The 24,261-nt window shown below is 48.1% G+C and overlaps 1 protein-coding gene across 1 annotated transcript in view; it reads left to right on the top strand.

The window, feature by feature from the left end:
- ARHGEF17 (Rho guanine nucleotide exchange factor 17) overlaps positions 1-24,261 on the top strand; it is a 195,873-nt gene that overhangs the window by 160,468 nt on the left and 11,144 nt on the right. Inside the window, exons 6-14 of the mRNA XM_084845386.1 lie at positions 5,765-5,941; positions 6,898-6,948; positions 12,345-12,454; positions 14,086-14,171; positions 14,669-14,787; positions 16,078-16,291; positions 17,014-17,087; positions 17,349-17,542; positions 20,045-20,295. Coding sequence (XP_084701512.1) covers positions 5,765-5,941; positions 6,898-6,948; positions 12,345-12,454; positions 14,086-14,171; positions 14,669-14,787; positions 16,078-16,291; positions 17,014-17,087; positions 17,349-17,542; positions 20,045-20,295 — 1,276 coding nt within the window. The remainder of the gene's footprint in view (positions 1-5,764; positions 5,942-6,897; positions 6,949-12,344; positions 12,455-14,085; positions 14,172-14,668; positions 14,788-16,077; positions 16,292-17,013; positions 17,088-17,348; positions 17,543-20,044; positions 20,296-24,261) is intronic.

Genomic DNA, 24,261 nt, shown 5'->3' with positions numbered 1-24,261 from the left:
CTGACTCCACCGGAAATATCGCGTTTTGGGCAACATCGGGTCACATCGACAATCTGTCTGGTGTTAGGCCTGTGATGGCACGTTCATGTATTCAAACAGTGCACATGCATGTGTGATGCAGCCCTTAGGCTTGAGATTGCTGCTCGTCTCTTCTCTACCACGCTCTTTGCATGCCCACAGTGACTTGTGTGCCCATGCCTTGATTAGCAGGAGATTTGTGGTTGCCCTAACCTAATTGTGCCTCTGTTGTACCCGGGTGCTTGTCGATTAAAATGAGGAACTCCACCCAGACACTCTCCTTTGACTTATCCTTGTTCCTCTCACTAATTGTTGGCAAGCGGAATGAGCTCACGGCAGCCTGTGAGTATATTGATTCTATTTTTATGTCCTATGTACAGCCAGAACAAAACATATGGGAACTTTGCAGAATGGAATCAAGTAGAATTTATTTATGTGGTCATTTGTTTTGACAAACCAGCCAATACTTTGGTACTGCCGAGCAATCTAGTGTGAGAGATCTCAGTTACCCCATCGGACTGATTTTCCAGCATTGGGGGCCAACAGTTGCAGAGCTGAAATACCGACCCACTAACTCTGCAAGAAGCCTCATCACATAACATCCAACCAAAGAGACCGGGAACACTGTCATTTTTTTCTGGTTCTAGGCCTGTATCAGACTTTCTTCACTAGGGTTGCCAACTTTTATTCTGGCCCTGATCCTGAGCCTCGAACGGTTAGAGGGCTGCTTTGGGGTCTCGGGGGGAGGGAGGAGGCAGCAGCTCCCTCCCCACCCCAGAGATCCTGACCCAAGTATTGCTTTTCTGTTGCTATTATCAGTTGTAAAACAGTGATCCAGGTGGCATCAGGGTCACTGGGAGGGAGGGAGGGGGCTGGAGCCCCCCAGCCATCCCAACCACCCTGACCTGAGTGCTGCTTCGGGGCTGCAGGGAAGGGAGGAGGCAGCCTCCTCCTTGCCCCTGTGCCCCCATCCTGCTTTACTGCTGCCATTAGTGATGTGCCACTGCAGTTTTGGGCCCAGAGGTGGTTTTTATGCTAGTGGCTGGGGGTGTTGATGGGGGGGGACACCTGCGGGCTGCAGGTTTTGCACCCCTGCCCTAATAGCACCTTAAGGTGCAGTAGTGTAGTGGGTGGACCTTTTCCTGACCTGCAGGTAAGTGATGGGAAAAGTTTCACTTGTTTCCTATTTGTCTGTTGGGCAGTTACGAAGAGCACTAGAGCAGGACCAGCAAAAAGAAAAAGACATGGTAGTAACTCTGCTTCACAGATCCTTCCCCTGTCCTGGATCATCTCAGGCTTTGCATCTGGACCGGCTCAGCTCTTCCTTCAGCTGTATATAATTTTGCATTTATTGAGTACTCATCTCAGTAAATGGCTCAGCACAAACACCTCCCTCTAGGCCTCTTTAAATCTTGAGAATTACTGGTAAATTACTGGATTTTACGTACAATTGTGTTTCAGATTCTGTTACCATCTAAACTAGACGATTTACTGCTGGTGTTTGTTGATGTTATTAATTTTGGCTGTTTTAACATTGTAATAGGATTTTATTGTATGATATCTTATTGTGTGAGATGCCTTGGGAGGGCTTTTGCCCTTATTAGTGGCCTAGAAATATTGTAAATATACAAATGCGGTGGAGGCTGATGGCGCCAATGTTAGTGGGGCAGTGAATGCGCTCCATGTTTCAGTCAGAAGCAGCCAGGACCGTAAAGGAGCTCTCCAAGGTGTGAAGCACCTTTGATAGCTCCTTTAGAGTTCTGACTGAAACCCAGAATGGATCCACCACCCCACTGACATCGGAGCCACCAGCCTCCATTGAACACATGACAACATCCCCCAAATTCCTGACACTTGAAGCAGCACAGAGATATTCCTTAAGTACATTGCTAAGAACCCTATGTAGAAATGGGGGAAGAGCCATATCTCAGTGGTGGAGCCCCTGCTCCGCAGGCAGAAGGCCCCAGATTCAGTCCCCGGCATCTCCAGTTAAGGTTTGGAAACCCCGGGCAGCCTGTCTGAAACCCTGGGGAGCCATTGCTGCCAGTCAGTGTCAACAATACTGGGCTAGATGGACCCAGGATCTGACTCAGGGTGAGGCAGCTTCCTCCTGTGTTCCAGACCCAAATTCTCTTAGGGTGGGAGAATCAGCTTGGGAGGAGGAAGAGGAGGTGGGGAGGAATATGAAGTTTCCAGCCAGACATGTTTGTTCAGCAAGAGAGAGTTCCCAGACGGTGAGGCTAAAGCAGAAAGAGAGAGAGAGAGCTGCAAAGTGTACCGATGAAAGGCAGAGCTGCTCCTGGCAGGAGCCTGATGTACAGTAGCAGACATTAGGGGGCTTCCTAATACGCAAGCAATGGGACGGGAAAGACAGGCTCACGGGAGCTTGCGAGAGGCCTCACAAGTCTCCCTTTCCGGCTGTGCTGCCGACATCCACAAATAACCCTGTCAGAACGAGCAGCCTGCCTGCCCCGAATCCACGGCAGTCCTCCCTGATGGATGTCCGCGTTTACCACACAGTTGGCACTAAATTACCACCAATTATCCAGGAGCTCTGCTGTTCTGTTGGCCAATTAACCAGCCAGTTTTATTTGCTTTTCCCGTGATGAATAGCCCGAGAGGTGGTAATAGAAAAGACGCAGGCGGCTCTGTCGCCCAGCGCTGCATTGCTTTTGCTTCCAGAGGGCTTGGGGTTACCCAGACACCATCTTCCTTGGCGCTGCTGAGCCCAAGGAACGGTGTGTGGGCCCTTCTGCGCCTGATGGGAGGCAGGCTGTTAATGGAGCACAGAAGATGGATTGGGCCACTGAAATACTCAAGTTCTCAGCCGTAGCTCCGTGATGGAGTGTGTGTTTGGCATGCAGAAAGTCCTGGGATGAATCTCTACTGTCCCAAGTAGAAGGACTGGAGAAGAGGCTAGCCAGAGACCTTGGAGAGCCTCTGGAGTCAGAGTGTAATACCCTTCCCCAACCTGGCGCCCTCCAGATGTGTTGGACTACAGCTGCCATAAATCCCAGCTGGCATGGCCAATGGCCAGGGATTGTGGCAATTGTAGTCCTAAACACCTGGAGGCCATTTAACCCTCCTGTAGAGGGCTAAATGGAGCCACGGCCTGCCTCAGTGCTAGGCAGCTCTGTATGTACATTTGCCTGCAGACCTTCTTGGAGGGAATATTTATTTGTTCGTTTGTTTGTTTGTTTAAAACATTTATATCCTGCCATATATCATTAGGATCTCAAGGCGGCGTACAGATAAAATCAATGTAGAGAGTATAAAACAACAGATAATTTAAACAGCTAGTACATATTAAACCCTTAAGCAAGCTAATGCCAATTTAAAATCTAAAACAGTTAAAACAGCGTGCTACTTTAGGGAACGCATTTAGCCCTCAAAGGGTTCTCATGTAGCTGTGAGAGAAATATTCTGCTTGGCATCACTGCCTCGTGTCAGAAACAGTCCACTCCCATTTTAGAAGGCGGGCAGCACGGTTTCCTTCCGATGTCACCTTGGTATGCAAGATTTTCCCCTGAAGGAGAAATGCCACCTCAGGCCCGGGTGCCAAATCCGGCCCTCCAGAGTTCCCCAGATGGCCCCTTCCCTTCCCCTGGCCACGCCCCTTTCCCCGACCACTGATCTTTCGGTGGTTTCCCGGCTTCTGTGCAGCTTCATACCCACCCTGCTAAAAGGTTGGCAGGCCTCTCCTAAGGCCTAGTTGCTGGCACTGAGAGCTTTAAGCAAAAATAGGCTGGTCTTTTGGCACCGCCCCTTTCGCCTTCAGCCCCGCCCGCCCCCGGAATTAGGGTGGCCGCTGGTGAATCACCAAAAAAGAGGATAAAACAGTTGCTCTTTTTCCTCCTCCTTCCTATCCTTTTTTCCTTTTGCGTCATGTCATCTAGAGAGTAAGCCGGAGGGCAGGGACTCTCCTGTTTTTAATCTGCGGGCCTCTTTTCGCTGACAGAGGGGGTAAAAACATTGTAAATACATAAATTAATGGCAGGGCAGGCCATCCCCGGAGTTCTACTTAACTGAAAGGGAGATTCCAGAAGGCAGAATACAGGTCTCCTCGTGGCTACTACACACATGGAAGGAATCTGGACATTAAACTCTGCATCTGTTGAGCTTATTCTGCATACAAGTTTTAATTCCTAAGAGTACTGGGCCTACTGCCTACCAGAACCTGCTGCACAGCCCGAAGAACGGGTAGTAGGGTGGCCATATGTCCTACTCCACTTCCTCTGACTGCAGGGCTGTCTCGTCCAAGCCTGGTTTAAAGATAAAGAACCCTAAGAAAGGAGAGCAGGCAGGGGCCTTGAAGACACCCATCCACAGACTGGAGAACAGACTGCGCAGGCCCACAGTCTGGAGTGCAGCACCCAAGTGCTCCCCCAAAGTAAAACTCGGCCTTCAGGCTAGAAGAGGTTCAGCTCCTCTGCTTTAGGCCTAGGAAAAGTTCTATGGAAAGCACAGAACACAGAATCCTCTGACCCTTCAGGTGTCCTCTGGGGACTGTTCTTTCCCTGCTTCTGAGATATTGGGAGAATATTGCTAAAGCAGAGTGGTATGGGCTTGCACTGCACACACACAAACACCCAAGATTTCCTAAGGAATCGCTTGAAGAATGCTTTCCTCCCAACTCAGGCCATGACCAAGAGCTGTGTATTACTGACCAGGAGCATTTCTGCCTTCCCCTGTTGCGTGCAGCTTGGCTTACTTTCTTGAGTGGTATTTGCACCACTGAGCACCATTGTGCTGTGTGTCTGCCCTCTTTTACTGTAGATGACAGTGGTCTAGATTGTGGATTCACTGGAGCAAGGGAGAGAATCTGCTGTGTGTGTGTCTGATCCGAAGGGTGGCACCAGTGGAGAGAAGGAAAAGACAAAGAAGAGCACAGAGAGAAGCCTTTAAATTATCTTCAGTTTCCCAATACAATTTAGTATAACTTGGATTGGGAAAGTTATAAAAAAAAGAAAATAAACTCCTGATATACTAATGCACACACAGAATAATCAAAGACCTGGTTTGAAAACAACAGAGAATGTGATGGAGCATGTTCAACAATCAGAAGAATCAAGCTTTTTTTGGACTGCAGATGATGATCACATTTATTCAAATGTTCCCCCATGAAAACTCCGTGGTCCCTGCATGAAGAAAAATAGTATGTCAGAGGAAAGGATGGGCTGAACCATTATACATAGCATGCTAGTTTTCTGTGTGCAAGGCATTATTGGTGTGTGCATGAGAGAGAGAGAGAGAGAGAGAGAGAGAGAGAGAGCGTATTTAAATAAAAGTGGTACAGTCCAGGCAAAGCTTTACCATGTGATTCTGCTGCTTGTATAAACTGGCACTCTATGGTCCTTTTTTGTTCATCATTGGTGCTGCCACCTTCTTTTCTTCTATGTCTGTAGTTGTGCCATATATCAGTGGGTTGGACTAGATTGCATCTTAGCCTTTAGTGGCTTTCTCACCTCTTTGATTTGTGATTGGGACTTCAATTTATTATTAATAAACTGAATAATAAATGTGGGTGAATTCAGTCAAGAGCCTCCCTTAGTAAAAACTATTGACTAGAATAACCTCCATGGTCAGCTTTTGATACATGAATGGCAGGGACCTCCGAATCATGCTGTTAGGGTATCTCTGCAGGCCGTTTAGTGTACTGGCAGTGTATTCATATTAATATGAATCTTCCCCACTGTACCGTCTGCTGTTTCTGGCATAAACCCCTTGCTGCTCTTTCCCCTACCAGGACCTTCTGAAGCATACGCCAGAGGAACATCCTGATCACCCATTCTTGATAGAAGCCCAGAGAAATATCAAGCAAGTGGCTGAGAGGATCAACAAAGGGATGAAGAGCGCGGAAGAGGTGGAGAGGAATGCCCGGATAGTGCAAGAGATCGAATCACATATAGAGGGAATGGAAGATGTAGGTTCTTTCTAAGCCACCGGAGAGCGTGCGATGCCCAGTCTACTTGTGCCTGTGTACACGTGTGTGTATGTATTTGTGTACGTGCACACATGCATATGTAAATACTGCCCATCATGGTGACAAGGAGCATTTGGGCTGTTGTCAGCTGCAGACCAAACAATGTGCAAAGAGAGGTGGAGGCTGGAACTTTGTTTTGGTTCCATGCAACCCAGCTGTCTGAGCTCCAGTGTGCATGGACCCTCTAGAGGACAAAAAGATGCATGACACTGGAAGAACGGTGTGACCAAGAGATGGAAGCCAGCCGCTCATGTTAAATTGTTTGTTTCCTACATTTATATACCGCCTTTCTGCCAAAGCACTCAGGATGGTTTACATTTTTATAATAACAGCCTGCAGTCTAAAGGACATGAAACAAAATGAAGGAGGAGTACCAGCTCTTTCATACTTTTACATAATGACAAGTTGGAATTTTCACCAGAGGAAGCAGTTCTGGCAAGGGAGGAACCAAATGGCATTTGGAAGGGGCCTTGCTCTCTCATCTCTCCCTCTACTGCAGCCTTCCCAAACCTAGTACCCTCCAGATGTGTTGGACTACATGTCCCAGCATCCCCAGCCAGCATAGTCTAACACATCTGGAGGGCACCAGGTTGGAGAAGGCTGCTCTGTTGTAACCAGGTAGTTACCTTCCTTAAGCCTAAGGGACTGGGTGTGCTGGAGAATAAATGGAATAATAAATGTGGGTGAATAGCCTTCCTTAGTAAAACCTATTTACTATAATAACTACCATGGGCAGGTTTTGCTGCGTGAATGGCAGGGACCTCTGAATCACACTGTTAGGATGCATTTGGGGGCTCTTTAGTCTAGCTGCACTACACTGATTTTGAAATTCAGGTTGTCATCGCAGCTGAGCACTTGGTGGCCTCTCTAATCTGTCTGATTTCTTGTCTCTCTAGCTTCAAGCCCCACTGCGGAGGTTCCTGCGCCAGGAGATGGTGGTGGAAGTGGTAAGAGCTCTTCGTTCTGAGACTGCTAGTCTCAGTCATTTTAATTGGCAGACAGCTGGCACCTCTGTATGGATTGCAGGTTGGTGCCATCAACTAAAGCTGTGGTCACAGATGAAATATGGCTCCTAATTAATTGGTAGATGTGAAATTAAAAGACATGCCAATGCCCAACCCCTGCTGAGGCACCAGCTGCTTCCTCCTTGTGCCAGATAGAATGAAAAACTTAAAAGATGAGTTTTCGTTCCCATTTTCCTTTCAGGGTGGAACCACTACAGCCTGGAGAAGATGTAACACTCCCAGTCTCTTAACCATGGTTAAGAGACTGGAAGTGATATGTACAATCCCATAAGAACATAAGAAAAACCCTGCTGGATCAGACCAAGGGTCCATCTAGTCCAGCATTCTGTTTACACAGTGGCCAACCAGCTATCAACTGGGATCCCACAGGCAGGACACAAGTGCAACAGCACCCTCCCACCCATGTTCCCCAGCAAATGGTGTACATAAGCACACTGCCTCTGGTACTGGAGGTAGCACAGAGCCATCAGGACTGGTAGCCACTGTTAGCCTTCTCCAGGAATTTGTCTAACCCCCTTTTAAAGTCATCCAAATTGCTTCTGGATGCAGAAACACATGCTTCTTGCCTTGGTTAGCTCCTTTCCTGTCCAGTGTATATTCCCTGCCCTCCATCTATGGTTAAAAATTCCATTTGCACCAGCATTAACCATGGTTAGAGCAATAACTACAGTTTCCTGTTAAGCTTTCCTAGCCAATTTCAAACTCTGGGTTTTACATTCTGGTAAAGAAGGGAACCTTGCTGATTAATTATGGTGTGCATAGGTCACTTTTCTGCCAAAAGTCACCCAAAGTGACAGGGGAACGGGGGGGGGGGTGCAATCCCACAGTCTCCTCCCGCTCTCCTGACCAACATCTGTACTATCCTTTGGCATTCCTGATGGCAGTAAAACCAGAGAACTGAAGCAACAGTGTTGGGTTGACATCAATATTTGTGCTCATGCAGTCTCCCTCCCAACATCCCTCCATATGTGAGGGAGGAAATCTGAAGCTTTGGTTTGCAACAAATGACAATTTCCTGTTTCATCCACATAAGGGAAATGGTCATTCATGCAAACCAGAGGTTGTTCACAAAGCAAGATATCAAACCATGATGAGATAATGGTTTGACACCGTGCTTTGTGAACAAACTCTGGTTGGCATCAACCAGTTTCCCATATCTAAGTATTTTGAATTTGGGTGTTTAGGGCTCCGCGGTTTAAAAAAGGAAAGAAAATTTTCTGCCGGTATGACCGAGAAAAGCTGAATTCTGCAATCCTTATCAATTATACAAATTGAGCAAATGTACATGAGTCCTCCTATTTTGCATAATTTACTCTGCCCTTTTAGTGAGTTTGCATTATTATTATTTTTCTGTGGCACTGAAACCCTGCCTCCCAACCACTGGTAGTTTTATTCAGGCAAATGTTTGCCCATTTGAGATTTCAACCCATTGTTGCAGTAAGAAGAGCTAGAATTTGGCTATTAAAAAAAAAGGAAAATGGAAGCTGAGATTCTCAGGATGCCAAATTCTACATCTAATACTTCACTCTGCACTTTTGGGGCGCTGCTGCACAGTCATGGCATTCACACAGCACTGGGCCTGGCACAGCTACTTGTGTTTATAGATTAGACATCTTGGTTCCTCTCCCTCAGACGTTTAGGGATGCTTTAAGACAAGCAATCTCTCTCCCTCCTTCCTTCCCTCCCTCGCCCACCACAGCCATCAGTGGACTGTAGCACGCGTCCTCAGAACATTTCGGCTGGGTCCCAGTGCTCTAAAGAAGAGATAACAAATCAAAAATCTCTCAGCCAAGCGTGTGCTGCCAGCTGTTTCCATGGCAACCTGGGAGCAGGAGATCCAAATAAATAGGCCCGCTTTTACACAAAAGCCCTCTTGCAGCCCACACTGGATTTTAGCTTGGCCACGAACAGCCAGTGTTATTGCCTCCTCTCCCTCTGCCACTCGGCCACTTTACAGCTAAATGACCAGGAATTCTGTCTGCAAAATAACCAGTAATTGCTGAGTTAAGACAGCATATGAAACGCCCAAATTCAGAAAATGTAAAATGGAGGACTGCCTGCCTTCAGTTGCCAATGAAGTAACTCTGTGACAGGGGGTAGTAAAACTGGAGACCACATTAACAGAATCATTGTTTTAAAATATGCAATACTTTAGTAATCCCACTATTAATTAATTTAATTAATCCCTATTAATTACATGGATTTTTGCAGTGTGATTACTTTATTTTTACATTCTCTGTGGTTGTTAGTGAGGGTTATTACCTTAATTATACAACAGGGTAATGAACTGTCGTGTCTGCTAGCACACACGCACGCACGCACACACAGTAGCTGAGAATCACGCTATACGTTATGCAAGAAATCTCTGATTGGATCTCCCCATTTGTGGCAGGTTGTCAATTTGATCAAAACGGTGACTGAATGTGAGTGTTTAATCCCATTCCCCAATGCTATTTTCCTACTCAAAATTGCTGTGTGTGTGTGGGATTGTAGTAGTGTGGCCCTGACCCGCCACGTTAACAGCATACTTGTAGGGGAAGGATCAGCTATAGAATGTTGACAAACAGTACCATTTCTGTGACAAGTGAAAGGGCACTTTGGCTAAGTGGAAACCGTCTCTCAGGGCATAGCAACAGAAGGAGATGTGACTTTTTCTGGGGCAGGGTCTTGGAGAGGCAAGGCAGCTAGAGGCTGGGAAGGGAACGGGGCCCAGAAGGAGCTGAAGAGTACCTTAAGGGTATGGAATCAAAAGATGGATTCCTGAGGTCTGAGGGCAAGGTGATTTATTTATTTATTTATCTATTTATTTCTATACCTCCCAATAGCCGAAGCTCTGGGGTGTGAAGGTGATGAGGGAAGGAGGGCCAAGGAGAAAGGCAACTGAGGGAAAACCTCACATAGGGCCTAGGTACAGGCAGAACTGTGTGCTACTGACTGGAAGGGAGCAGCCAGGCAAGGGAACTGAGGAGGCTATTGGGGTAGGACAGTACTGACTTGGGGCCAAACTAAACAAAAACACTTTGTGAAGCAATTTGGGCAAAATCCGCATTTTCACAGAATTGAATTAGCTCTTTCGACGGTACACGCAGTGGTGTATTCCTCCGCTTTTGCGGCGTATATGGGAACTGAAGTTGTATTAGTTGGAGTGGGTGAGTCCTGCCACAAGTAGAAATGAATGTCAGCAATTGCATAGGTGAGGGGCAGCCGATGAGCGGAGGCTTGCTCCCCCTCCCTCACATGTTCAACAAAGTGCAGTGGAGGAGTTGCTTACGAGTAGATGTTCATGACATACCCCACATACACACACACATTTATGAGGCGGATGGGCAAGCAGGCAGTCTCCACCAGCCGGAGACTGAGCAGAATGAGCACGAGTGAAAGAGGCGCTGAGAGCAGAAAGCGAGGAGGGAGAGCAACAAGCGCATTGTCTTTGATGTATATTAACTGCCCGATCAACAGGCTCTTCCCCCTTCCCCCAAACAAACACGGGCTCAATGACGTGCTTCTGAGTACATGTTCATGAAAATCTTCCACCCTGGCAATCACCCTTTCTTAGCTGCGCAGCTTCGAATCAACAGGCATCCACCATTTATCAGCAGTGCTCCTTCGTAGCTGCACAGCTTCAGAACAGCAGGGCTGGTAAAGTGGAACTGAAGGCAATGAGGTAGATGTGTCTACCGCCCTGCTCTCCCCACGCCCCCACCCCACGCTACTTTCCCTTCCGCCAATCAGCGCCGCTTCCACCAGCCTGTGCCGAAGCCAGCAGAGGTCACACAGACTCCCGAACAGCACTGAAGCCGCTGTGACAGGAAAATCCAACACAAAATGAGTTTGAAAAAGGAAACGGATTTAGGGCAAGAAACGCTGGGCTAGCAATGGAGAGCAGCGTGCGTCACCTGATGCTATCAGTTTGCGGGTGGAGTAGAACCGGAGTAAAAGCCCCATGTAGATTTTAAATAACCAGCCAGATCTTGGGCTGTAGGTCCCCAGTCCTATTCAGGACAGAAGGCAGGAGAGATATGGACTGCCTCGGAGGTGCTCCTCCCCACCTTTCCTCAGGTTTCCAACGCTGGCCAATTTAGCTGCCCCTGTATTGTCTTGGTAGCGAAGCAGAATGTTACGTAATACAAAGTAGGCATACCGTAAGGAAAGAGCTGACCCCCCTTGCCAATCCAAGGCCTTTCAGGGAGATGGCTGCTAGAATGCTGGGCCTACAACACATTGCCTGATTCCCAGCCTTTGCTGCTGGCACCGAATGGCATATTTTGCTTATTAAGTTGCCAAGTTATTTCATTTAGTCGATTTTAATCAATGGCAATCCCTAATTCTTGAATGAGGTATTCTTCTTAAATGAGGTACCCTGGCCAGGTTGTACCACAGGGCCAGTTCTGATGCCATCTTTTCCCATTAGCAAGGCCAGCCTCAGGTTAGGGGGAGGTTTTAGTCCCCTCTAGTGCCCCCTGCTCAGTTCACTCCTTGCTGCCCCCTCCCCTTACCTGGTAGCAACACCTGCTGCTAGGAAGCCATCCACCGTTTTGATTTTCCCATGACATTTTGGAGTAACATTGTATCAGACACTCCAGGACACTGTGGGAAAATAAAAATGGCAGGCAGTTTCCCATCTGCCACTGATAAGCCTACAGCCATGAGACCAAGTGCTCAGGCCGGACTGCAGCCCTGGTGGGCCTCTGAAACCCAGCAGCTGTCCAATAGTGCCAGGTGCTGCTGCTGGGCCTGAACCCGACACCATCCGTGTCTCTCTCCTCTCCATCCGACAGAGCTGCTAGATGCATCCTGACGACAGCCAAATCCCTGGCTATGCACAGTGCCTGGAGCCCATGTGGATGCCACACCCTGCGCAAAGCAACTCAGCTGGCACCAGGAAGAGTGGAGATAAGGGGGATTTTTCCAGGGGGGATTTCTCCAGGGGGCAGGGCTTAATGGAGAAGCCCCAGGACACTCTGCAGACCAGACTGGGGGGCCAGGCAGAGGAAGGGCCGCCTTAAGTCAGTTGCAGGAAAATCAATAAGGATTCTTGTAGCACCTCCAATAACTCATTCATTGCAGCTTGAGTTTTCATAGGCAAGAGCCTACTTGGCCAGCAGAGAATGGCTTTGGATTATGCCATTTTTAACCCCTGAACCTACTAAAACCATTTGAACTTGCAAAGAACTTTATTCTCTACAGTAAGTATTAGGTGCCCTCCCATTCGGACAGATGATAGAGATCTGCTTGGTCCAAAAGCTTGCACGCTCCTGCCCCAACGAGCATTGGCATCTGGATAGATATCACCTGACCGTTTCTATATCTCGTTGCAGAAGGCCGTGGGTGGGAAGAAGGACCGCTCTCTTTTCCTCTTCACAGACCTGCTGGTTTGCACCACCCTGAAACGCAAGTCGGGATCTCTGCGGCGAAGTTCCATGAGTCTGTAAGTGAACCATCCCAAAGCCCACAGAGAGTTGGAGCAAGGAGGAAGCTCAGGACGGGAGGCCTAAACACACACACACACACACACATACACACACACAGCCGAATAGCTGCCCCTGCCCTTGAGTGAACTCCATGATTACAAAGATTGTACCAGAAGCCAGACTGTTTGGGGCAGTTACAGCGACTGGATGGAGTAACAGTTCCTGTTCACCATAAGCTTCGATGGATGGGTACTATAAACGCCTTTGCTAGACCAGACCAGCACTCCAACTATCTCTGTTCAGCAGTAGCCAGACAGAAGTCACAGGAAGGCTCACAAGCCAGGCATGATGGCTACAGCCATTGTGTTTTTCCCCAGCATCTGATAAGCAGAGATATAGTGCCTTGGAACACAGACATTCCATTCCTAGCCATTGTGGCTAATAGCCAAAGGCATGGCAGCTTTCCCCAACCTGGTGCCCTCCAGATGTGTTGGACTACAACTCCTAGACCCCCCCCCAGCAGCATAGCTGGGAGTTATAATCCAGCGCATCTGGAGGGCACCAGTTGGGGAAAGCTGATGTATGGGGTGTCTGTGGAAGTGTCTATCGCAACATACAGTGACAATGGATCCCATGGGTTAAATGTTGACCTGTGGTGGGCGAGGGGGAGGCTCGCTGCTTTTTCTCTGTAGCTTCCTTTGGAAGTTAGGAAGGCGTGCCCCTCTCTACCACTGTCCTCACTGGACCGTAGCAACTCCTGCTGCCTGTTTGCTGCTGGTGCATTTCTGAATCAACTTGAGAGAAATTACAAAGTCAAAAGATCTCTCATCACCTCCAGCCTTGCCTCTGACATTCTGTCCTTGACATCAGCTCAGGGGTGATCAGATGTGTGTTGGGGGGTGGGGGAGCAGGGGTGTAGCTAACCTCCTGCTTGATCACTAGGTTATAGTTGGCTTTTACACCCACCCTTTGCACACTCAGACATTTGTAGTCAAATGCTTTAGAAGAGCAGAGGTGCAATCTCCCTCCCACAGAGAAGAATTGTGCAAAACAATGGACTTGTGAGCTCAACTAGTGAGTACAATTGTATGTTGCCTCTGGGTACCCACTTCCTCAACTGTCTTTTGTGCACACAGATCCCACCCACAGGGCTGTGATCACTTGCACCTGAGCCTGTGACTCACTGTTGGAGTGCATGCTTTAAATGAGTAAGATTGCAGCTTTAGTCCCTGGCATCTTCACTTGAAGATGATCAGGTGAGAAAGTGCTCCGCCTGATCCCCTATACCGCTAGCCCAACCAGACAGCTTCTTATCTAGCTGGCATAGGTGTAGAATAGCACCACCCTCGCCACCCCAAAATGCAGCAGAACAAAGGGCCAGTCCTACCAAGAAACTAGAGCTGGCAGGCAAATATATATTACTTATAAAGCCTCTCAATAATGTAGCCACTGTACAAAAATTGAAACATGGGATAAGCTTGTTTACAATTTAATATGACAAGAAAAGAAGGGGAAATAGGATACAAAAGGAGGGTGAGGGTAATATACGTGTCCCCTGTAAGATATGCCAACATGGCCACTTAGCGGCCCCATTCAGTATTGCAATGTAGAATGCCTCTTTTTTTATGGTATGTAATGTTCTTTCCAGTTACACGGCGGCCAGCGTGATAGACACAGCCAGCAAGTACAAATTGCTCTGGAAATTGCCCCTGGAAGATGTGGACATTGTGAAAGGTTTGTTTTTGCTGCTGTTGTGCCATGTGGCTCACAATCGTCAATCAGGAATGAAATGGCCACAACGTTTAGAAACAAACAGTTTGTATCCCACCCCAAACCCAGCTTAAACGTGAGTTTTTTCTCAATCAAGCTTGGCGCCTGGTAGCTCAGAAACCAAACCTTTTTTGTGAACCGCCCAGAGAGCTTCGGCTATTGGGCGGTATAGAAATGAAATAAATAAATAAATAAACCTGGACAGGTGTCATCTAGCTAACTGATAGGATGGATATAGTAACATGTGCCAGCTGATAGTTTTTTAAATTGGTTCTAGCTGTTCTCATCGTAGGTATTGTATGTTTAACCCCCCAAATTGTAATGTAAAAACAAACTTTTTAAAGCAAGTCAAAATGTAGTAAATATTGTGAAATGTTGCCAGCCCAGATCTTTACACTTAGCAGCCGCCTCGTCTAATACGCTCCAGTGTGATGTGTTGTGTGATTTCTGACTGGCTACAGGGGCCTCTCAGTCCACCAACCGTGAGAGCATCCAGAAGTCGATCTGCCGCTTGGATGAAGACCTCAGCACTCTTGGCCAAGTCAGCAAGCTTTCTGAGACCCTCAGCTTTCCCCATCAGGTGAGAATAATCCCCATCAAAGGGTCAGGGAAAAACAGGTGTAAATGAAACATACCGCTGCTTTAGAACCAGCAGAACTGGTTAATTCTCTCATTAATGCTGCAATAAATTAACTGTAAGATGCGTTGTGGGATTTTTTTAAAAAAAATCAGCACCTATCTAAAAGCAGTAAAAGAGGGTGCCTGTTAGCTCCCCTTGGGGAGCGAATTTCACAGCCATGGTGCTACCACCAAAAAGGCCCAGTTCCTGGTACCCTACAATCAGATATCCACTAAAGACTAACAATAGGTGAAATTACCCCATCTGAAATTGTAACAGGTTTGCCAGGTTACAAATCTAGCATTATTAAATTCAGGCAAAAGTTCTGTGTTCTTTTGAGAATTCAAATATTTCTCAGAATTTTTGTGCAATGCGTGTGACCAAAGTGTATGTTGGGAACATGCCATGCATATTGTTTTCCAGACCCATGCATCATGATGTCATGCATCACGGTGTAGCCTTTTCTGACTGGTTGTTTTCACATTTGCTTTGTATACTGTAGTCAAACAACATGGAGGTGGCGGCAGCAGCTGCTACACCAACAGAAGAAGGTTTAAACTGGTTGGTGTCTTTGGCAAAGAGGTTAAATAAAATCATTCCAATCACATATGTGCTGCAGGCACAGAAAAGATAAATTATTACACAAAAAATATAGAAGTTCATTGGATCGAAGTCTTGGCTCAGTACACATTCAAGAGTTACAAGCCTACTAGATCCATTCTACAAACCGACCAACTTTCAGTTTTGGCGACATCCCCCTAAAGGTGAGCCTGAGAGCAGGGCCCCCATGCCAGTCTTAGGGCTCAGGCAGGTTCAGATGGGCAAAGGGGGCACTTCAGATAACAAGGCTTAGGTTGTCGCTACTGTAGAGCATGGACTAGAAACTTGCATCCCAAGAATTGGCTGGTCCAAATGAATATGTAAAATGAAAACAGCTCCTCCTGCCCCTCACTTCTTGGCCCTCATTGTCTTCGTAAGGTTGCCAGATCACAATCCTGCAGTGACAGTAAAAGCCACGCAGAATTCCCCTCTCATGCAGTCCTGAGAGGGCCAAGTCCTGCTGTGGCAGCCTACTGCGGAAAAGGGATAGAGCTGGTGTCGCCTCTAGCCACAGCCTGGCCTTTTTCCCACCACTCGGTTTGAGAAATGTGGGGATTTAAGGTCCCTGTTTCTTCAGCAAACCACCCATTATCCCTGAAACCTGGGGCGGTCTCCCTGCTAACGCTGGCGTGTCTCGTCACATATCTTCAGAACCTGGATGATGTCATCAAGGACCTAATGGCTGCCATCCACCGTGAGCTGGCCGAGAAGCAGTCGCTGTCCTTCACCATGTCCTTCCCGCCCAACAAGATGGAGCTGACGGCCACCAAAGCCGACGGCACTGAGTCTTACATCTTTGAGTTTCCCAATCCGGATGCGCGCCATAGCTTTGAGCAAGCCTTCGAGGACACGAAGAAGAAATTAGGTAGCTCATTTTGTTTGCAAGATTGGCTCACAAGATGCAACGCTTCCCAGACAAATTAGTGCTCACATGGTTGAATGCTCCTCCCACCCACCCCGAAAATCCCTGCGCATAGGTAACTAGCATGTCAGGGCAAAGGCTAGGCTTCAGCCCTTATCCCTGACATGCCAGTTTTCCATGTGTAGGGAATGTGAGTTTTGTTTCATTTTTTCGAGGGAGAAGCATTTGGTTATCTGACCACCCATCACTTGCAGCCTGAACTAGTACAGATACAGAGTTATCTCCTCATGTGGTCTTTATGAGAATTAGGCTTTCAGAGATGGCTCTAAAGAGGGAGGTTTAACTGGCAATACTCTTCTCTTGTTCTCTTCGGGTCCTTCCCAACAAAGAGTTCGCCCCAAAGCATATGCTGTTTGGACTCTGCTTCTTTGTGGATGGACCCATCAGGAGGTTGCATAGCTATGGTTTGTTTTCCAGCATGTTCCGTCCTCCATAGATGCCACATCAACATTGGTGAACAAGATGCAAGGATTTAATCCCAGTCAAATTGACCTTTTGTTTCCACTACAGAAACTCAATAGTATAGGCAATTAAAATTTTGTAAACGTTCCATGATATCATAGCAGCTTAACCAATGAGTGCAGAAGCAAGGAAGAACCACATTTTAGCTGGTGTATGTATATATCCACACACAGGTTTGTTTGTTTGTTTGTTTCCATAACTAGCTTCCAACAAAAATTGCCTGGATCCTGAGTTTCTGAAGGCGATTCCCATCATGAAAACGAGGAGCGGGATGCAAGTAGGTCCAAGCTTTGCAAATGAAATCCACACAGACAGCATTTCCTTTCCTTCCACAGTTTCCGAAGAACAATATTAACAATGGCCATGCTGGCTGAGGATTGTGGGACTTGTAGTCCAACACATCTATGGGTGCCAGGTTGGGGAAGGTTGCACTACACAATGTGAAGGAAATACTTATACACACATTCACCTGATACTGGCAAAGGCCTTTCAGTGTGACATTCACACGCAACACCTTTGTCCTTTCCCTCCCCGCCAGTTCTCCTGTGCCTCTCCCAGCCACAGCAACCCACAGAACGCCTACGAGGTCTGGGTATGCAACAGCGATGGCTATGTCGGGCAGGTCTGCCTGCTCAGCATCAGGAAGGAGCCCATCGTGGAGGCCTGCATTGCCGTCTGCTCCGCCAGGATCCTCTGCATTGCCTCAGTGCCAGGCCTGAAGAGGACATACAGGTAAGAAGCAAGCTGGTGAACCTGGGCCTGTCGGGAAAAGGTGTTATATGAGCTATTGTGTTTTTCTATTCCCTGTTCTTTTCACTGCTTTGAATGCGCTTTATATGCTGAAAAGGCAGGGGATGAATAATGTGATGAAATAAAGAATAAAAACAAATATTTTGGAAGGCATTTGGCTTGGCTGGCTTAATGTTTTTAGCTGCATAGTATGAAGAAAGTGGGCAGGGAAAGGCTTTCCTTCCTCTCTCATCATTGTACTCTGGGACAGCCAATGAAATTGACTGACAGTAGGTACTTGGACATACCAAAAGGAGATCCTTCTTCTCAAAGTACATCCTTTAATTCAGGGCTAGACAGAAAGTAGATCGTCAGATATTTTGGACTTCAACTCCCAGCGTTTCTGACCATTGGCCATGATAGCTGGGGCTTCTGGAATTTGAAGTCCCAAACATCTGGAGATCTAGCTTCTGCCCAGCTCTGCTTCAGTTTGCTGCCCCAAGATTTGGGCATGGCCATGAGCTTGGAGGGATGGTTTTAAAAAGGGGTTGGGCAGATTCATGGAGGACAGGTCTGTGGAAACTCCATCTTCAGCATTAGTGTATGCTGGAATATCAGCTGTGGGAAGCAACAGCAAGACAAAGCTGTTGCCTTTCTTGCCTGCTTGTGGGCTTCCCAAAGGCTTGTGGTGGGCCAGTGTGGGAAGCAGGATACTGGATTAGATGGCCGTTTGCCAAGGCTGCTCTTATGTACTTATTCTTAGCCAGTTCTAATAATTGCTACTCATCTCTTTTGAATTGGCCAGTTTTGTTTTCTAGTCAGTTTTAGCAAGAATTTCCCTAACTTATTTTTATTGCTTCTGCTTTTAAAATTATATTTTAACATGGAAACAAACCCTATGATCCAGCTTGTGGGACTATGTACCATTTCCGGCTGCTGGTTCTGCCTGTATTCTGTTCAGCCTCAGACACAGCAAGGGCTTAGCATCGTCTGGGGCGCTGCTGAGGCTTGGTTTTCAGGGTTGCACGATGGATCAAGAAGTAACCAGGGTTTGGGGTGGGGTGGGTTTCCCAGGAAGGCAGGAACGGGAATCACATAGTACCATAAATAACTCCAAGTAGTGCTGGGGTTGGAAGCCAGACAGAGTTGCCTGTATGTTGCTCCAACAAGCAGCGGATTGAGACTGAGCATTAAGTAGGGATTTGACATCCTTTAGGCTGGTTAGCCACGCCTCCATGCTGACTGAGGCCTGGTCTGTTGTAGTAGCTTCAAGCTGCAGTGACACAGGGGTGGTAGTGGCATGCTAGTGTCTCCATGGCTTGAGTCCTCATTGTCTGAGAACTCTTGATGCAGAGGGGAGGCCCCTGGGGCCTTTGTGGAGAACTGGATGCTGGGGAGGCGGAAGCCTTGTGATGCCTTTCTGCAAGTGAGTCCTTGCCCTGAACCATTAATTCCAGAGCCTCTTGTTCTGAGGATGAGGGTTTGGGATCCTGGTCCATGACAGATGGTGTCTCAGCCATAAAGCAGGCTAAAAATCAAACAAGGTGTTGAGGTCAAGATGCCAAGGAATGGTAGGACTGGCTAGGTTCTCCACTACTGGCTGCCTGGAGGGATCACTTCTGATGATTTGCAGTGGGGAGGGGGGACTGGGGTGTGGGATGGGGTGAAATGCACCCCTGTCCATGGCCACTGTTTTTCCGCCCCCCTTCAGGGCAGCATTATATTGTCATGCAGTGCTGTGCTACGGGGCCTGGGGAGAAAAAACTGCAGGGGGAGCTCCAACATTTCACCACCCCCTTCCCTGAAATTTGCTGGGGCCCTTTTCATTCGCCAGCAGCCCCCAAACCTCAAGGCAAATGTTCTCGACGGTGAATGCTCAGCTCAGACTTACTTGGGGCCAAAGGCTGCAGACTGGTCCTCTGAAGCAGCCTCCCCCACCCTGGCGCCCTCCAGAGGTGTGGGAGTGCAACTCCCATCATCCCCAGCCAGCAGTCCCACCCCTCTGGAGGGGGGGACTAGGGTGCGGGAGGCTGAGCTGGAGGATCCCTGCCCAACGCAAAGCCACCCTGAAGGTGGGCGAGGAGTGGCCATTCGGCACATTTTCTGTGGCTCAGTCCCTGGCACCTTCAGGTTTGCAGGGCAGGAAAAGATCCTCTTCGCAAGGCCTGGGAGACGACACTGAACGGGGCCGAACAGGGCTGTGATCCGATTCGGCGCAAGGCAGAGCCTTGCCTTCCTGCCGGGCTGTTTTGGTGGCTCTTGTGCTCTCGGCGCTGCTGCTGCTGCTGCTTGGTGTCCTTCGCTATCCCACGGTCAGGTATCAGAAAGCTAGCACGCTGGGAAGGAGTCCGGGTGTGATTCTGCAAATGGTGCGGCCCACTTCTAAGGATTTCCACCCCCCCAGCTCCTGCCTTCTCCCAGCCTCGCCTCCGGGTGTTCGTGCTTCCTTGCTGGCCTCACACTTAACTTGTTTCTCTTTCTCTCTCTGTGTCGCTTTGCACCCAGGGAGCGTCCCGAGTCCCTGGCCAGCCCAGCCTCAGAACCGGCTCATGCGGCACTGGAAGAGTCTGCACCCCAGCAGTGCTTGCACATCTCCATTTCCGGGTCTTCTCTGGAGCTCTCGGAGCCGATGGACAGCACCAGTCGGGAGCTCGTCCCCTTTGACAGCGACGACACTGATGACGAGTCGTCGCCAAGTCCTTCTGGCACCCTCCAGAGCCAGGCCAGCCAGTCCACCATCTCCTCCAGCTTTGGAAGTGAGTTGGCTGGGCAAAGCCTTCCCAGTCCTTCTGAGAATCTTCACACAGTTATGTTGAGGACTAGGAACTTGCCCAAAGCCACAGTTGTCTCGTTGAGCAGGGTTTTGAACTGGACCATCTCCTAGGGCTGTATTGTATTAACAAACCATTTCAGGGATGTTTCGTCAGCTTCCTTGAGCAAGTTATTGGGAAGGCAGGTTAGAAATATTTAAGCACAAAAATAAGTTATTGTTACCATTTAGTTCCTAAGGAACAGACTTTTTTCTAAGCTGTAAATGCCCAGAGATGGTTTATTCAGTAGCCTCTATTGCTCATTTAGCTTCCAGGTTCAAGAACAACAATCAGTGTTGTCATATTTTACATGGAGTCTTCTGTACAAAATGAGAGACTGTTACCAAGGGTTAGTCATTATTTATTTTATCTTATTCTTGAATATGCCATCAAAATTGCGCAGTGGACTGCTTAGCGCAACTTACCACGAAATAAGTGCCAGTACGCATACTGCTGTACATGCAGTCTAAAACACAGTATCAAAATTCCAGTTAAAATGAAAACTAGATAATTTAAGGTAAAATAAAAACCTTCAGTGTGGCAGGCCTTTTGAAATGGCAACAGATAAAATACCTTCAATGTACTTCCAGTTTAGCTATACAGCCTTCTCCAACCTGGTGCCCACCAGATGTTTTGGACTATAACTCCCAGCATCCCTGTCCATTGGTCATACTGGCTGGGGCTGACTGAAGTTGAAGTCCAAAACAGCTTGAGGGCACCAGGTTGGGGAAGGCTATTATAAGAATCCACCTCAACCTTCCACACTAGCCTCCAAATACCTATGGGAATAAAAATGTAGGGGTGCTTGAAGAATTTGATCTCTGCGATTACCTAGACCAGGGGTGGGCCATGTGGTGCCAGCGAGCCCTTGGGCCCCTTTCTTGGTGCCCACTGAGGAGGGATTACTTCCAAGCTAAGTCATGGATGGCTCTGGACCACACGTTGGGCTCAGGAATTATGGGTAAAAGCCAACATAAGCCCTACTTAGGGAAGACGCATTGAAATGAATGGGACGTAAGTTAGTCATGACTGACTTATGTTCCATTCATTTCACTAGATCTACTCTAAGTAGAGCTTATGTTGGATTTTACCCATTTTTGGAAATTAAGATGGTGGGTGGCTGCAGGCTGATGCAGTGCGCCCATTTTGTGGTGCTGCCCAAGAGAATTTCTCAGATTACCAAATGTGTCCCAAAAGGTTGCCTACCCCTGACCTAGACAAACTGACCTGATTGGTACGTCGAGGACTTAGTTGAGGATCAGAATTTAGCTTTCCAACAGTCAGGAGCACCTAGCTGCCTCTTGCAGTCCCCTCCAATAGCCAACTCAGGACACAGACGACGAGGATTCTTTCCAAGGCTTTATTCCTTTATTACTTAATGACTCTTTCAGATACTAATCACTAGCAACTAAGCAAGGAACAGCACTGGGGAAAGATAGCAGAGTAGCCTAAGCTCCAGGTAAGGCAGTTGGTCCCTGTTTGAAGGAGAACCACGGGAAGACTCTGAACTTATGGGCTATGGAGAGATCCTCCCTCTTTCCCTTGGGTCCTCGGGATGTGACCATTGTTTGAGCGCCAAACGAGCGGAGCGCCTCCTTTCGGCACCCTCCATCTGTCGTTGTGCTCTGCGTCTGCGCCAAGCGTCCAGCAAGCCCCCCTCCAGCGCTCTCTCACTGCCAGGGTCACTATCTATCCCAGGAATGCTTGCAGGAGGAATATCTGCCAGCTGCTGTGCTTGTGAGAGATGAGTGCACTCCTCTCCCACGGATTGCTGTTCCTCCTCAGAATAAGAACTGCTCTGGGCCTCTATGAGCTCAGTTTCCACCCTGACACCAACTGATTTACGCTCTACGCGGGGTTACCCTTGAAGACGGTTCAGAAGCTGCAGCTGGTACAGAACGCGGCGGCTCGCCTGATCAAAGGCAGCCGCCGGCAAGATCACATCACTCCAGTGCTGAAGGAGTTGCACTGGTTACCAGTTGTTTTCCGGGCCAAATTCAAGGTGTTGGTTTTGACCTTTAAAGCCCTATGCGGTTCCGGCCCAGCCTATCTTAAGGAGCGCTTCCAGCAACACCAGACCGGCCACTTAACGAGATCAGGCTTGGATGGCTTTCTCTCTGTCCCATCTGGACTGGTGAGGACGAGGGAGAGGGCCTTTTCTGTGGTGGCCCCCACTCTGTGGAACTCCCTCCCTAGGGAACTCCGCCATGCCCCCTCTTTAATGAGCTTCTGCCACGTATTAAAAACATGGTTGTTCAGGCAGGCATTTGGGGTGGGTTAGGGGATTTTTAGAAATATGATGTTTTTAATGTAGAATTTTATTGTTTTAAACTGTTTCTATTATTGTACATCACCCAGAGTGGCTGGGTGACCAGCCAGATGGGTGATTAATAAATTTAATAAATAAATAAACATTTCATACTTCCCCGAATGTTGCGACACGGTTCTCAGCTCAGAAGTATCAAATACACATTTAAATACATCTTTGAGAAGAAATACATATATTTTGCAAGAAAATAAATATGCATTGAAATATGTATTTTGAGAAGTAAAGAAGGAATTCACAGATTGTGGAAACGGAACAGGGTTATGGGTAAAAACATGAGAACATCGCACTCACCGGATATAAAGAGGTTTTTGGCCAGGGGGGCAGAACCTCAAGCCCCTCAGGGTCCCAGTTCAGGGTTCCCCAGATGGCCCCACCCTCTTTCCCCCAATCACCAATTGTTTGGTGGTTTGCTGGCTTCTTTGTAGTTTTCTCCCCATTCTAAAGAGCTGAAATGCCTCTCCGAAGCCTGCATTACTTAACTAAGCAATGAGAGCTTTAAGCTAAAGCATGCGGGTGTTTTTGATGGTTTGGGCCCTGCCCCTTTTCCTTTTGGCCCCTCCCACCACTGGAATGTAGCCCCCGAGAGCTTCTCTGAAATGCAATTCCCCTCAGGCGGAAAGAGGCTCAACATCTCCTGCTTTAGGCTAGCTGTTTGGGGGCACTCTTTAAAACGGAGGCCAGAATGTCACATACAAGTAGGGATGTACGAAAGTCACTTTTTCGAAGGGTGACATTCACGTTGGGGGGGAGGCACTCCATCCCTCCCCCCAAAATTCTCTCTGGCCGGCTCCGCTCCGCGGAGATTCTGCAGAGCCACCAGCCGGGGCCGCCCGCAGCCGGACATCCGGCCACTAGGCAGCCTGTATTTTGCCGTGATAGGCTACATAAATATTTACGTAGCCTATCACGGCAAAAAACAACAACAACAGCGCACGCAAATGGCGGTGGCTACAGCGGCCGCCATTTGCGTTCCATTTTTTTTTGCTGTTTTAGCCTACGTAAATATTTACGTAGGCTATTACTGGGGGCGGGGGGAAGGGAACGCAAATGGTGGCCGCTATAGCCACCGCCATTTGTGTTCGCTGTTGTTGTTGTTTTTTGCCGTGATAGGCTACATAAATACTTAGGTAGCTTATCACGGCTTCCACAAGGATGCAAATGGCGTCCCTGCGTTAGCCGTGATAGGCTATGTAATTATTTACGTAGCCTATCAGGGCTATAATGAAGAAATGCCTCCTCGTTATAGCCCTGAAAAGCGCGGACGGCAGCAGGTAAGTGCTCTGTTTCGCGTGCCTTTCGTGGGGTGGGATGGCGGGGGGCTTCGTTCCGCCACGGATTTTGGGGGGCCGAATGCACTGGCATTCAGCCTCACCAAGATCCGTGGCGGAATTCTCTGACATGCCTACATACAAGTAAATGACTGCATAGACTCGGCTCATCACATAGTTACAGCCCAATCTGAATATTCCCCAAACATGTATCACAGCGGCCAGGTAAGACTGAGCTGAATGTTTTTGTTTGAGATGTTTTGGCTCAAAGTTGAGGCAAGGGAGATTCAGGGGGCACTGAAACTGGGGGCGGGA

Source organism: Heloderma suspectum, chromosome 3 (assembly GCF_057233095.1).
Source record: "Heloderma suspectum isolate Gila_16-S chromosome 3, 16-S_ref, whole genome shotgun sequence".
NCBI lineage: Eukaryota > Metazoa > Chordata > Lepidosauria > Squamata > Helodermatidae > Heloderma > Heloderma suspectum.
The sequence above is the reverse complement of the archived record's forward strand: the minus strand, read 5'-3'. Positions and strand labels throughout refer to the sequence as shown.